This window comes from Wyeomyia smithii, chromosome 2 (assembly GCF_029784165.1).
Source record: "Wyeomyia smithii strain HCP4-BCI-WySm-NY-G18 chromosome 2, ASM2978416v1, whole genome shotgun sequence".
In the NCBI taxonomy this organism is placed as follows: domain Eukaryota; kingdom Metazoa; phylum Arthropoda; class Insecta; order Diptera; family Culicidae; genus Wyeomyia; species Wyeomyia smithii.
In genome coordinates this window covers 5,243,669-5,259,758 of record NC_073695.1, presented here as the reverse complement: position 1 = coordinate 5,259,758, position 16,090 = coordinate 5,243,669, and the positions used below count along the sequence as shown (strand labels likewise).

The 16,090-nt window shown below is 41.2% G+C and overlaps 2 protein-coding genes across 2 annotated transcripts in view; one reads left to right on the top strand and one right to left on the bottom strand.

Moving 5' to 3' along the window:
- The window catches only part of LOC129723337 (mitoferrin), a 29,604-nt gene extending 23,222 nt beyond the window's left edge, over window positions 1-6,382 (top strand). Inside the window, exon 3 of the mRNA XM_055677516.1 lies at window positions 3,648-6,382. Coding sequence (XP_055533491.1) covers window positions 3,821-4,987 — 1,167 coding nt within the window. The 5' untranslated portion in view covers window positions 3,648-3,820 and the 3' untranslated portion in view covers window positions 4,988-6,382. The remainder of the gene's footprint in view (window positions 1-3,647) is intronic.
- An 8,758-nt stretch (window positions 6,383-15,140) lies between these two features.
- Window positions 15,141-15,999, bottom strand: LOC129721629 (programmed cell death protein 5). The gene is made up of 2 exons (XM_055674390.1): window positions 15,806-15,999; window positions 15,141-15,657 (listed from the first exon to the last, which is right to left on the bottom strand). Exons 1-2 carry the CDS (start codon window positions 15,857-15,859, stop codon window positions 15,325-15,327), a joined length of 387 nt encoding a protein of 128 aa, XP_055530365.1. The 5' UTR covers window positions 15,860-15,999; the 3' UTR covers window positions 15,141-15,324.
- Window positions 16,000-16,090: the final 91 nt, after the last annotated feature.

Here is a 16,090-nt window from a genome sequence, read left to right as displayed (position 1 = left end):
TAATAATGCTAGTAACATGCTCAGTTTTGTTTCTGCTATAATTTCCAAGATCCATACACAATAAAAACACTTTATAATTCCTATGTCAGGTCACTTTTAGAATACTGTAGCATTGTATGGTCTCCGTTTTCTGCAACACATGTAAACAGAATAGAATCAGTGCAAAAACAATTCCTGTTCTATGCACTTCGTAATCTACGATGGACGTCATTTCCCCTACCATCATATGACGAACGCTGCAGACTTATTGACATCCAATCATTAAAAGCCCGTCGTGAATTTGCAATGATGTCATTTGTTAACGATATCGTATCTCAACGTGTCGATTCACCCGAAATATTATCAAAACTCAATCTTTATGTACCTTCTAGAAATTTACGAACTCGGACTTTGTTTTCTTTAAATCATCAACGAAACAATTATGCTAAATACGGGCCAATTAATCAAATGATGTTAGTGTATAACCAACACTGTGAAGCAATTGACTTTTCTATGTCGAGAACTAAATTAAAACAATATTTCAACTCAACGCGCAATTTAAATCGATAGAAAACATTCATTGTAATAATCCGTCAAGTGAAGAAATTATTATTCAATTATGTATAAACTCTTTTTTTTGCTCCCACTAGTATAAATAGCATATAGCATGTAAGTTAGTTTTTAAACATATGTAGTCTACTTTTGTTTGACGAAATAAATAAATAAATAAATAAATAAATAAATAAGAAGTTGAAAACGCGATTGATAAAAGAGCTTCAGATAAAAGCCATGTCGATGAAACCGCTTTTTGTGATTCAGGTTAGATTAGGAGCTAAACAAAGTACTGATAGCACAATTCGTGCTTAGCGAAGTGTCTTCGGTATTCCGTATAAGCTTCAACGATATAGATCATCCTGGAATGCATAGATGACTCCGGGTCTGCGTCAATAATCTGAAGCGTGACATTCCGACCAATTCAAGTAATCTACAGTACCAAGTCTTATTCATCTCTAGATTCCAGCACGGAGTAGAACATTAACGTTCATTTTTTAGACATTAGCCGTTTACGGTGGAGAAAACAGATTCCAGCTCGGCAAATTTACTGTTGATTTTTGTAAGACATTTATCGCAAGTGTTTTCTGACATATTTTCACGATTTTTCTGTTTAATATTGCACTCTCAAAGTGACTTGTCACGTACCAATTGTGCAGTTTTTTTTGTATCAGAGGAAATGGTTACGAACTCTGTTCAAACCGTTCAAACGCTCAAGAATGGCTGAAAAAATAGGTCTGTAATCATTATTCCAGAAAGGAGCAGATTTGACGCAATCGACTGCAATTTTCACTTCAGATCAATATCAAGCCTACCTGCTCTGCAACACATAGAAAAGAGTAGTAGCGATTACGATCTCTGATTGACTGACAATACATTCACGTGATAAAATAAGCTTTCAAACAAAATGTTTAATCCCACTCTAGCGTCCCAGCTCTAACCGTCAGCAAAAAGTAAAAAAAGCAGACAAACAAACACATTCGATATACTTGCACTGTGACTCTTACCGGAGGCACTGGGAGTATTCGAATCAATGAATGGCCTCTTGTGACCTTAGATTACACTTACGAGTATAACAAAAAAGATGTTTACTTGTTTACCGAGATTTTCGCACCACGACGAACCACTTAATTCTGGTTCGAGTGTTGTTAACCACCAACGGTTCACATGCTGATAAGAACCATGTGGTTTTATAGTGTTGCAGCAAATTCGACAGGAACCTGACCTACGTTATTTTTTTATGGGAGGAACAGTTTTTGTCGTATGTTTTGATTTGCCAATTTACTAAAATATACGCAAGCTATTTTCACCTCTATCACGTAGATATATGTGCTCATCAAATTCCAATTGTAAAAATAACAGTTACTCATAGGTAATAAATTGACCGTTGTTTGTAGGCCGTCTTACAAACGAAGGTTCTCGGAGCCGGATGACTCCTTCTGCTCCCTTAGTATTTACTATTGTACTCTTAGGTTCCTTGTTAAGCGTATCGTTGTCACGATAATATGCCAACACTGAGTGAGACTGATAGCAGTACTGTTGTGCCGACGCACGGTCGTGTGAGATAACCCTATCAGGCTACGTACAAAGATACGGTAGACAATTTCAAGCTATAAATTATATCACTCATTTATCAGCAAGTTTGCAAGATTTCACGGCAAGAAATGCGTCGTGTGATGTTTTTATTTGGTACACAGAGCGGTAGCTGTCTTACGAACAATGTTCTTCATTGTTTTATTATTTCAAAAGCTCCAGAACGATTTTTTCAGTAATGAAAAATTGGCAGTTGGAGGGCACTAAAAACTAATATGTAAAATTTTTAAATGGTTTACTTACAAAAAAAACAGGAGAGTTGTGTGCAAAGCCACGACCGTAAGGTTGAAGTAGAATACTTTCACAAGAAAGATAACCCGGCTGCTTGCGTGTCAGTCATTTTTTCTAGTAAATAAACGTTGACTAATCAGATTAATCGAATTTCGCGCTTCAACAAAGATTGACCATTTTCAGTAATATAGTAAGTTGCTTGTTATGGTTGGGGTTTGACAATTTTCAAATTTTGAGATGAAATTTTTCTGGATGTCGAGCTCATGACTGAACGAAAAGATAATTCAGCACGGTCTGAGACACGGAGATAAAGTAAAATTTATAACTTTTATAAATTTAAGAATGTAAATTAACTAATGAGAAAATATTAACTCTTCAATCAAGTTTTTATTTCATCCTGAAAAGGACAATTTGTTGTTCATTTTAGTATCGGATAAGATGCCGATCACATCTTTGCGTTATCATTGACCGTGTGAATAAAATATTCCTTGTGATAAAATAAACAGTGAAAAACTGATTTAACACTCAAAACTAGACGGCTCAAAAGGCTGTTGTCAAAATGAGTCAACTTTTCATTGAATGCATATACTAGTGCCCACTATCGCACAGAGACTGTATTTCACTAAAGTGCCTCACTGCATCAGCCGCTATCGATGCTGAGATCCGCTGCAACTAGTGCGCTATCCATAGCCATGCCACAGTTGTGACCGCTATACGCTGCCATTGGTATCCACTGTCCCTGCATCAGCTGGCCCAGCTGCTATCGTTGCTGGAATCCGCTGCAACTAGTGCGCTATCCATTGCTACGCCACAGCTGTGGCCGCTTTCTGCTAGTGCTGCTGCTAAGGGAGGACGACTGCTGTTGTCGCTGTCTAGAACTATTATGAGTGGCTTCGGCTGAAACAGGCTCTTATATAGGCCAAATAGCATGTTTTAAATTGCAAGGTATATGATTCTGTCGACCGTGCTTGGGAAGCAATCATATAACGACCAATCAGAGGTCGAATTTTTCGTTTTGACAAGGCTTGACTATTTTCAATAGTACAATAGTGTGAATAATAAAATTACAATTATCTTATTTTGGGAAGAATCTTAGAAGATTTTCCAATCTATTGCTGCAAGAACGAAGGAAATCCATCGAATAATAACCGATTTATTAGCATTTGAAATTGGGCATATTTTTCACTTTTTTCGGTTTTAGATTTTTATTTCACATCCCTATGTAGCCGAACTTCCTGAGAGAAGTATTCTACTTCAAAACCTAAAAATACTCATTCATTCCTTTTTTTCAGATCGGTCCTGCCCAAACGGCGATGCTGATAAACTAGTTCAGCTTGACATACGCTGTGCTGAACTATCAGAAAATCGTTCAATCTACCACCCCGCCAAGGCGCCACTTTGAGCCGAGCGAACGAATCGTCGACCTCTGTGTGTGCAACCACCGCTGGAGCGATTGTATGTTGTCATGAATCCTGACGAATATGAACAGCTGCCGACGACGAGTGTAGCTACCAATATGACGGCTGGAGCCATAGCCGGCATTATGGAGCACTGCGTGATGTATCCGCTGGACTCCGTGAAGACACGGATGCAATCGTTAACGCACATGCATGCGCACGACACAATCGTTTCGACGATGCGTGACATGGTCCGAGCGGAGGGTCTGCTGAGACCGTTCCGAGGTGTGATGGCCGTTGTTGCCGGGGCGGGCCCCGCACACGCCTTGTACTTTGGAGCGTACGAGTACTCCAAGGAAGCGATCGGGCGCGTTTCGGATCGGCACCAGATCAACTACATGATCTCGGCTGCGCTAGCAACGCTTGTGCACGATGCTGTCTCCAATCCAGCCGATGTGGTCAAACAGAGGCTACAGATGTACAACTCGCCTTACAGATCAATTATGCACTGCGCACGAGTCGTTTACCAGACGGAAGGTTTTCGAGCTTTCTATCGATCGTACTCGACGCAGCTTGTGATGAACATACCATATTCGGCGATACAATTCCCGACCTATGAATTTCTGCAGAAGCTGCTCAACAAAGACAATAACTATAATCCCCCTGTGCATATGGTTGCGGGTGGTGCTGCCGGTGCTGCTGCCTCGGCCCTCACGACGCCACTGGATGTTTGCAAGACACTGCTGAATACGCAAGAAGATGGTGCTGGTCAAACCAGAGGTCTCATAGAGGCGGCTAAGAAAATTTACCGTACAGCAGGACCGCTAGGGTTCTTCAAAGGACTGCAGGCTCGAGTTCTCTATCAGATGCCAGCAACCGCAATTTGTTGGTCAACGTACGAATTCTTCAAGTACATCCTGACGGGCGGCAGCCAAAATCCTTTGAGATCCAGTTCTGCGGAAAATGTTCCCAAAACTGAACTGATCAAAGACGAAAAGAAGCTGTCCGATCTAAGATACGTGTTACCTGTCAGTGCGGCTTCGGCTGAAGCGTCTGCGAGCAGTTTGATCGTTAGAAATGGGCCCAGTTCCGGAGCCGAACGTGAAAGTGGAGGTCGCCGCGAACTACCAGCCATGTCTGGGGCGGGAATCTACGGAGCAATGAGCTACAATACGATGCACTCGAATGATGCAAATCACATCACTGACCACGCCACGCTACGACGGTCTAACTGAATGACGATGCGGCGGCGTTGCGACGACGAGAGACAGGTTGGTTTTGTTCGAAACACAAAAGTAGACACAAGCATAAACTATTTCTTGTTTAAATTTACATTTAGTTGCATCCGCTCTTGTTTGCCGAATTATTTCCACTAAAATTGATCGTGAATTGTCTTGCATCCAATATATAGCCCACCTCGTGCAAGATTTGTTTTCCCCCTGAATCCCAGTTACGTGTAACGGTTAAGAAACCCTGCCTTACCTAACGATTTCGAAACTTTCGTTCTTCTTGCTATATATGTTAATCATACGGAATTGTGATTTTAAATCAAACCATTTGATTGTAAGTAAATTTGTACGCATTAATTTATGCCGGCCCCATCGTTTTATGTTCCTTTATTTACTTATTTCATTCATTTGGACATATTTGCGATGTGTTGTGGAAGGTGGCGACAGTAGAACTATACACCAAGATGAGCCTAAACAAGTGACGATATTCGACCACAATGCACTCTCGCGCGGCGGATGAGGTCATTGGCATAACCGGCGTTATGTTATTGTAAATATAAAATGACCTCGCGTTTTTCGTACAACATTACGAGCAAACGAAAAAAGCCCTTTCTTTGCCTATTTGCTGAATGAAGCAACTTCTTAGACAACCCATCCGCAAAGTATGAAAGGCGGCAGCAACAAAACTGCCGGAATTAGATCAATGAGGAAAAATCATCAAATTGAAGTCAATTGCATTATAGTCTGCATTAGCTTAGCAAACCATGTGAAAGTTGCACTCTTTTGGACCGAGGCCTTCACGTTTTATTTTATACTTCTAGTTTTTTGGCCTATCTCTAGTGTTTTAAGTAGTGCGATTATTGTCACTTGCTTTTATCTGCCATCCAGGAAAAAAATAACATCATGCTATTCTCCATTGTCGCCAGCTATCTGCAAATCGAAAACAGAAGCAAATAAGTTGTAGTAGTAGAGGCAATCTAATTTTTGAAAACAAGTCGAACACAAAAACACACGTGCTATGCTTAGGGACACCCTTACTTTGTTGGAATCGGTACTAAGTATCGTCTCATGGTAAGATGCCATAGGAATGCTTGATACCAAAGGATCAAGATGTGCTGGAATCGTTCCATAGGAACAGCCAGCGGACGGGAATTAGCGAACGAGCAACCCAAACAAACAAACTAGCTAAAATCGAGATTAGGTGAACTTCGTTTTGAAGGTCCTTAAATGGAACAGACCAATGGGGGGTTACGTTCGATATTGGGCACGAACCAGAAAAAAGTGCACCAAGAAAGGAGGTATGTGTACAGTTGAGTACGAAAGGAAGCAAATTTTCAAATTAAGAAACAATAAAAACCTGTATATGAAAAACGTTAAAGTTACACGTATAATATAAAATTAGAGTCAGTTTTTGGCGAAAAGAACATACCGAACATCCGTGCTTGGGTTACGATGATACCTGTTTTAGCATCTACAGCGGTCTTGCGCACGGATATGACTAAGACGTCAATTCGGGAAGAAAATCAAAATTATTTATGCAGAATGTGTAACGTGCACAAGAACACATTTTTAGTATCATGAACTTTAGAGCTGAACTTGGTGATAGTGTCATACTGATAACGCACATGCAAAAACTATGCAACGTGAGGGTCAAACAAAATAGGCAAGGAAAACAATGTTAACAATGGAAAATGTGTAATTTTCGATTTCCATGACATTTTGCAATTATTCGGACTCATATTCATTATGTTGTTAGTCCATCTTTTGAGACCATGATTGCTTTTTTAGTTATAAAGCAGATATACTGCCCATAAATGCATAGGAGTCACGGGACAGTTTCAAAGACAATGTTTTGGTGATAGGTAAATCCGAGATTGGTGATGGTGATTTGGCTCAAAATTTCATTTGCTTAGAAAAAGCATTTCCCGGATTCGAAGCAAGTGGTGATCATGATTGGTGATTACCAATTTGGAATGTTTAGAAAACTGCGAGATGGACACAAGAAGTGACCTAGATTCTGAGGGGAACTTCATTTCAAATGTAGGATGTACAAAAAAAAAAGAAAGCTATCGAAAAAAGAAAAAAATAAGCCAGAAGTGTTGCAAAAAGGCGTCGCCATTTACACCAAGCTAAGCTTCATGAGTGCGAGTGTAAATTGAAACGTGGATCAAGCTGTTCTAAAGAATTCATTTGAATATAATTGTCAGGATGTAGAGTAAGCCATGACTGTTTGACATTAATAAAGTGTTCTTCGTTCTTGTTACACACGTCAACCGAACTAGAAGTTTATTAATATACAATAGGTCATAGGGAAGGTTGCATATTAGATTTTTGGGTGCTTTTTCGCCGCGTGTCGATAGCTCGCGCCACGCTCCCCGAGTACAATTTCGAGAAGCCACGTATGACAAACTCGTAATCCCTAAGTAGTACTATAAGTTTATCGAATAGTGCAATGCTCTAACTCTTAAACCTGAAGTGTGAGAGTTCATATTCAGTGCAATTTCGCGGTGAATTTTATAATATTCAGCGCGAATATTGGTTGAATATCCCAATGAATATGGGCTTTCACGTTTTAGGCATAAGAGTTAGAGCACTGCTTTCTTCGGCAAACTTGGAACATGGGAGTCGAACGGCTATCGGGAAGAGAGAACTGGCCAACGTGGAAGTTTGCGGTCCGAATTTATCTTGAATTGGGATATAAGAGACGAACCAGTCCGAAGAATAAAAGTCTCTATAATAAAGGAACAAAAATCTTGAATTGGAAGATCTCTGGATTGCCGTAGGACCGAACTTGAAACAAGACGGAACCCCTGAAGCTATAGACCCTGCGACCGGACCGGAAGGCATGTGCGAAAACCAGTAAACTATGTTCATGTAACGGAGGCGAAAACCACACAAGAAGTCTGTCAATTCCGGGCTAGCCAGACGGCTTGATCTTCTCCACAAACTAATAAAAATGATCTGCAGAGCTGATCATCAAAGTCCGAGTATGTCAAACGGATAATTTCGATGCCTCACCAGCTCGTTGGTGCACTGCTTCTTGGTGGTCTCCCTGAGAAGTACAGGCCAATGGTGATAGCTTTGGAAAGCTCCGGAACCCAAATAACTGGCGATGCAGTGAAGACAAAACTGCTGCAAGAGCTGCAAATACTTGTGTCGGATGCGGCCTGGAAACCAGAGCCGTGGTAACCACAATCAGTCCACCAATCAGTGAAAGCAATCCAACTATCCGAAGGGACCTAACTTTGGGCACATTGCAAAGGGTTGCGGAAAAATAACGATAACTAGGCATGTTATTATTACAGAAGCCAAACATTTGAAAAACTCTACGAGTGTTGGCTCAGATGGTGTTCCAGCCGTTGTCCTCAAAAACTGCATCTATGTTCTTGTATCCCCGTTAGCAGTGATTTTAGATTCTTCGCTTACTCATTGTGTCTTCCCAAGCTGCTGGAAAAACTCTTTTGTCCTCCCGGTTCACAAAAAAGGATGTAAGCGTACCGTTTCCAACTACCGAGGAATTGCCGCCTTGTGTGCTTCGTCAAAGCTTTTCGAGCTGATTGCTCTGAGCTTTTTGACACAGTATATTTCGTCAGACCAGCATGGCTTCGTTCCGAAACGCTCCACTACCACTAACCTTGTATCATTCACCTCTTTCATCGTACGGCATATAGAAAAAGGGTCGCAGGTAGATGCAATGCACACAGATCTTTCTGCTGCATTCGACAAAATGGATCATGAAATTGCTTTGGCTAAATTTGAAAGATTAGGCACTGGCGGTAGTCTTCATTCTTGGCTGCGCTCATACCTGACTAAGAGAAATACTTCCGTTAAAATAGGTGATCATGTTTCGTTCCCATTCCAAGTGAAATCCGGCGTTCCACAAGGTAGTCATCTCGGACCATTCTTGTTTCTGTTGTACATGGACAATGTAAAACACGTTCTAAAATGCCAGAATAAATCTTACGCTGATGATCTGAAACTTTAGTATGTTATTGAAAAACCAAGTGATGCCCTCTTTCTCCAAAATAAACTAAATGTCTTTGCGGCTTGGTGCAAGACGAATCGAATGGTCCTCAATGCTTCCAAATTATCTGTGATATCCTTTGGGCGTAAGTGACAGCTAGCCTTCACCGTCTTAAGCGGCACTGTTATAGAACGCGAGAGCACCGTGAAAGACCTGGGAGTACTTCTTGATTCTTCACTAACGTTCAAAAATCATGTGTCATACGTTGTTTCGAAAGCATCATCTCAGTTAGGATTCATCTTCCGATTTGGCAAATACTGCCAGGATGTGTACGGCTTGAAGGTTCTATATTGTGCTTTAGTACGGTCAACGGTCGAGTACTCAGTCATCGTATGGGCGCCATATTACCAAAACGGAATCAATAGGATCGAGGCGGTTCAACGAAAGTTCGTACGTTTTGCGCTGCGCCATTTGCCGTGGCGTGACCGGAATAACCTTCCTAAATATACTGAGCGCTACAGGTCAATACATCTGGATGCTCTCGACGTCAGAAGAGATGTCGCTCAAGCCTGCGTTATCAGCGACTTGCTGACTTCCCGCATAATCTATAACCATAAACGGATGATAACCCATATGATTTAACTATAGCCCATACAGTCGGGACTATATCCCGAACTAGTTGTTAGGCACGTTTTATGGTTATTGATTATGCGGATTCTAATATAGATTTCCCCGAGCATCTCAGTCGTCTGGATGTGAACACCCGTAGACGTGCTCTTCGGTCCCATACGTTTCTTAGCACAGGCAGATCCAGGACGTACTACGGGATGCACGAACCGATGAAATGTATGTGTCGCGTTTTCGACAATTGTTTTGAATGTTTCGATTTTAATTTGTCTAGACGTGTAATTAGAAATAACTTTTTGAGAGTGTTGTCTGTTAAATTTAGTCTTTACTTGTTAACTTTAGTTCTAGTTTTAGTGATTGGGTTTGTTTCTACCTGTTGACTGTACAAACAAATAAATAAATAAATAAATAAATATGAAGAAAGGAGATGCCTTTTGTACCGTCCTGTCGATGTTCAGAGCGGTCAGTGATGTTGATTGGTACTTTGACTCAGGAGCTACGAACTATATGAATGCAGTCTGAGAAGTGGTATAGTTTTGAGTACTAATCAGATTAAGGATTGCAGTGTCTGTGCCATGGCAAGCCAGGTCGCTTACTGTTTGGAAAAAAGGGTTCCCACGCAACAGAGCTGCTAGAAATAGTTCATTTCGATATCTGTGAACCGATGGAGAGGCCGTCGATAGGATCATCACAGATCATATCGAATGTTGGGTTATTTCCTGCGAACAAAGTTGGAAGTTGAAGTTCTAGAGGCACCTTAAAATTTTCATACGCTGGTGGGGTGCCAGACTGCATCATTTACTAATTGGGTTGTTTAGCTATATCAGTTTTTAATATCATCTGAAAGAGCTGCATTTCTAAGCAAGCAAAACTACGCATCTAAGGAAAACGTGATTATCAAAAATTTTCTATCGTTGTCCTTCAATTTTGAAATCACGAATTAAAATTGCTCGAAATCGCTACAATGACAGCTCGTCCATGTACCAACTGTCATTGTAGCGATTTAGAACGATTTTAATTATTCATTTAAAAAATCAAAGGACAATGATATAACATTTAGAAAAAAAGGGTTTTGCTCAGAAAATTGCACTCTTTTAGCTGTTATATAAAAATTAGAAATTCGTGAACGGCTAACAACTAAATTTCATTAAAATATTTCACATTGTCACCAGAATCACCGAATTCGATCGGCTGTTAAGAATTGTTAAAATAAATAAAGTGAGTGAATAGTGTAGGTCATGTAGTGGAAATAGATCACAACAAGCATGTCGATGCACCATACACCTTCCCCCTCCCCTCCCGATACTTTGAAAATCTCCGGGTAAGATGTCCCTATCAGGTGGCAACCCTAGACTTAACGGAGGAAATACTCATGGAGCAACCCTCGCTATTCGAAGACCAATAAAACCCAACAGTGCTGTGCCGACTAAACAAGACACTGTACGGCTTCAAGCAGTCAAGCCGCGTCTGGAACAGAAAGCTGGACCAGCTACTAAAGGAGTTGGAATGACTCATGCGAAGTATGACCCCTGTGTATACTATCGCATCCAAGCTCGCAGCATGATTTTTGTGGCTGTTTGTGTCGACGATTTTATGATCTTTTCAAACGAAGGTGTTTACACTGGACATTCCCACATGAAGGATCAGTGCCGCGAAGAATTGTCTGGGGATCAGGATCACTCGTACGAGCAAGAAGCCTACGTCGAAGCGATGCTGGCAAAATTTAACATGGCAAAATCTAAGCCAGCAATGGCACCGATGACTGACAGACCTAACAAGGATATGTCTCCGAAAGACGAGCATCAAGCTGGACAAATGGTCAATATTCCGTACCAAGAAACCGCTGAAAATCCAATCCATCGCACAGTGCACTCGACTCTTGTATGCTATCAATCCTCTTAGCCGGTACAACTCTAACCCTGGGCCGAAACATCCTACAACCTGGAAACAGGCCTTCCTATTCCCGATCCATAAAAAAGGCGATCGCTCGAAGATAGATAACTATCGAGGCATTTTTGCTTTGTGTGCAATTTCGAAGCTATTTGAGCTAGTCGTCCTTCAACCGATTTCAAAGCACTATTTCGGACGATCAACACGGTTTCCTTCCCAAGCGCTCCTGTGCTACAAACCTGCTTTGCTTGACTAGCTACGCGTTCGACAGTTTTATTCACCGACATCAAACTGACGTTATCTACACGGACCTCTCGGCTGCCTTCGACAAAGTGAATCATCAAATCACCGTTGCCAAACTTGATCGATACTGGTTCAGCGGCAACTTGCTTGGCTGGTTAGAATCCTACTTGCTGGGACGAACTCTCAGAGTGAAAATTGGCGACGAAATTTCCGAACCATTTGTCGCTACTTCCGGAATTGCCCAGGGTAGTCATCTTGGCCCATTGTTGTTCCTGTTGTATTTTAATGATGTACATCACTCGTTAAAATGCCCTCGTCTTGCGTTCGCTGACGATTTGAAGCTGTTCAACAAAATCAAAAACGTGGAAGACGTCACTTATCTCCAACAACAACTCAACATATTTGCACGTTGGTGCAAGTTAAACTGCATGGTACTCAACCTTACAAAATGCTCAGTAATAACGTTTACTAGAAAACACCGTCCGCTATACTTCGATTACAAGTTAGATGGGTCTTCAATACAGCGAGTCGATCACGTCAAGGATCTTGGAGTCTTCCTCGATACCAAACTGTCATTTAAGCAACGTATATCGTTTATTGTTGTTAAAGCCGCTAGACAACTGGGAATGATTTGCCGCATGACGCGGGATTTCAGAAACATACAATGTATAACAACACTCTATTGCTCGCTTGTTCGGTCCTCATTGGAATTCTGCTCTACTGTCTGGATTCCTCACTACAATAATGCTATCCACCGCATCGAAAGCATCCAGCGCCGTTTCGTACGCTATGCTCTTAGAATGCTTTCCTGGCGGCAACCCATGCGTAACACCCGATACGAGGATCGCTGCCAGCTTCTTCAGCTCGATACTCTTCAGCTTCGCCGAGAAACAGCTCGCGCCATGGTAGTTTCAGATGTTTTGACTTCACGGATTGACTGCCCGACCATTCTTCGCCTGATCAACCTAAACGCGCCATCCAGAACCCTGCGGAGGTCTTCTGCGTTGCAACTGCCTTTTCGTCGTACCAACTACAGCGCAAACAGTGCCATCATTGGTATTCAACGAGCCTTCAACCGGGTGTCATCTGCTTTCGACTTTCACTTATCGCATCAAGTTCTACGTACAAAATTTAAATCTCTGTTTTGTAATGTTTTATGTATTGATAACCATTAGGACTAGTCTTGAAATGTCTGTTGGTAGAGCTAATAATAATAAAAAAATTGGAGTGCTGTAAAAACCCTGTTTTGTTATCTACGTGGTACATCGAAGATGAAGTTATACTACCGCAAGGACTGTGAAAACACCATCGTTGGCTATAGCGACGCTGACTGGGCATGGGCAGATGACATGAATGACTGGAAGTCAACAAGCGGCTACATCTTCACCCTACAGGGAGCAGCAATTTCTTGGTGCTGAGAACGTCAACCAGCAATCGCTTTGTCGACCTGCGAGGTAGAATATATGGTGTTTTGAGCTGCTGTGCAAGAAGATACCGACGTGGTCCGCTCTGAAAATCTGAAAAACATTGAAGTTCGCCAAATCAAATGATGTGCTTTAACGCATGATGAGTAGAACATGGTGCAACGGTTTGATCAAAAACTAGGCGCGGGGTGAGGAAGCGTTTTTTCACTTTGGAGGGTTGGAGACGAAGGATCACTATGCAACAGCGAATATCTTTTTCGTGTTTGTTGATATATTCTCCCTAACTAGGCAATTGAATACCGCAAATTCAGGTGTTTTAAGTTGGAAATTGTTTCTTAAATTAATGAATATTGGTAGCAAGGTATGTAGCATTGCCATATTTATAATTTAAATGCATCCAAATGATATATTATGAGATGCGATAATTTTTATGCCCTAGTTGTTTATAAACAAACCTACTCGCTGGCAATTTTTTTTTCAAATATGGCCGATTCCGCTTTTGACATATCGTTACACCATGTCTTTATACATCATGCTTTAACGTTTACGAGAACGGATGAACGTGGCTCGCAAGGATCAGAGTAAGCGTCGTATTGAGGGCAATCGAGGTAAACTCAAAACTCTAGAAACGGGTTATCGCCAAAAAACTCCATTTAGAATTGGAACACATTTTTGCTCAAATTGTGGCGCTCCTGGTGGAAACGTATCGGAAATTTTGTCATTTTTACAATTTTTTCAAAATTTATATCGGCAGTTGTGAGGGGGGGGGGGGGGCGGGGTTCAAAATCGTTAAAAATCTGTCCACGTGGTATGTAGGTGGCTCCGAAGGGGTCCAGTTTTTTTTCCCAAACGACTTTAACCCACCCAATTGCCCCCAGTTCCGTTCTTTTGAAAAACACTGGCCAATCATCCAGATGAGACTCAAGGCAAGGGAAAAAGTTGTCAAAGACATCAATCAGATGTAAACCTAGTGAAAAAAGAGCCAAAACGATGGACTAAGAAGATGTGCGTCGCCAAATGAGCCGTATTACAGGAAAAGTTCGAGAATTCCTTCGAAACCGTGACGAACAATTATATCCGAATTTTTTTAAGTATGAAGAAAATGCTACATGTGTAAGAAAAGGTCTTGATTTGAACAACAAATAACGATTTTTTTGTTTAAATACTATCTGAATCAAGCTTGTTCAAAGAATCTGTTTATGGACCGTTCCCGTTCTTTACGTGACTACAAGCAACGGCAAAACGCTTAATTTGCCCGGAATGTCGACGAATACACTATTCCAAGTTGCCGGAATGGTTCACAGCAAATTCATCTACTAATTTCGATTCTGTAATGTACGGTTTATGAGTTATGAAAGTTTGAAATAAATGACGTCGCTTAAAAATGGGCTTTCTAATCATGTGGAAATACCCTACCGAACGAATTTTCTGGAACATTCCAGTAAAATTAAACTAAGGACGACTCAATCAACAGAATTCAAAAATATCGTGTGATTAACAGTTTTCTATCTAGATAGTTTATTTGCGAGTTTTTACCTTTATGTAAAATCGAATAACTAATAGTGTTTATCTATATCGTGGGATACTAAAATATCACTATAAATGAGATTTAGAATTGTTTGTAAAAACCAGGGCCGGATTTAGAAGCTGGGGGGCCCGGGGCAAATTTGTTCTGTGAGGCCTTATTTTCTTAAAACATTTAGAGGTAACGTTCTGGAACGTGACGAGCAAAAAAAAAGGTCGCCCTAGGACAAGGGGGGCCCCTTCAATCGAGAGGCCCGGGGCATTTGCCCCCACCCCCTCAAATCCGGGCCTGGTAAAAACTAAGCAAATATTGAACAGTATTCCTACACTAGTCTGAGTTAAAGATTGGAGGTTGGATCGTTCAACAATTCGAAAAATAATTTAAATATTAAATTTTTAGGTAGTGATTGTAGATTGCTTTAATTATCGGCATAGGAACAAAAAGCCTTCATGTAAAGTTTAGTGCAAATAAATTGATAACTCGCAATTAGCTTAGCAGAAACAGTTTATATTTTAACACGGTCTTAAGTCGATTGCTTAACCATAACCACACAAAGCTAGTGCCGCTGGTCGGTCATTCGACGTCTGGCTTGCTGGTTGTAGACGAACAGCAAGTGCGATTCCTAATCTCATGCGACGAACATCCTCCCGAAACGAGGATGGCCGTGTCCTCAAATGCCGTAATCATCGTCATCGTCCGAATCCAAAGCCGCTCTTCGCCGGTCAAATTTAACTGTGGAACCGCTGCGCGGCATCTGCTGATTTAGACTTTCCAGCAGCTTCACCAGCGAAGCGTCATCCAACTTGCCCCCGATTTGTCCCATCTGTGCCATCCGAATGATCATTCCTTCCACCATTTGGGCTTTTTCCGGTTTGCTTAGCTTGAGCGTGTTAAGTCGCGCACGGGCATTCTGGTCTAGCAATTGGGAGAGCATCGAGTTTTTCATTTCCTCCTGGGCGGCCATCTGTTCTTCTTTTGCCTTCTGTTGTTCGGGGTTTGCGCCCTATGTAGATAAAAGTTTTGTTAGTAAACGCAAGAGACGAATATGTGTACAACAAATTTATAATCAACAGAATACTATTTTTGTAGTTGAGTTAACCTTTTGAAAACTTCTTTGATTTTAGTTTGTTATCCAAATATGGTGCAAATACCTGCATCTGCTGGAGGCGTTGCTGGCGGATTGCTTGAAGCTCCTGGTCATCCATTTTTCCAGTTTACAAATATCTACACAAGCAGTTAAAATTTTTTTTAATTTTTTCGTTCTAATCGCCTAAACAAGAATCTAAACACGCATCTGAAAACTGTGATTAATAGTTTGACAAGCCGGAATCAAGCTGCACATAGGACCCTTCAGAAACTTCTCTCACATTGACAGCCATGTTCATGGGCGAAACGTTATTCGCGAAGGATGTTTTTAAAAAGAAAGTGTGGTGTTC

Coding starts and splice junctions, on each gene's coding strand:
- LOC129721629 (XM_055674390.1), bottom strand. CDS start 15,859: ATGGATGACCAGGAGCTTCAAGCAATCCGCCAGCAACGCCTCCAGCAG. Junction 15,658..15,805: donor AACGCCTCCAGCAGATGCAG/GTATTTGCACCA, acceptor TTATCTACATAG/GGCGCAAACCCCGAACAACA.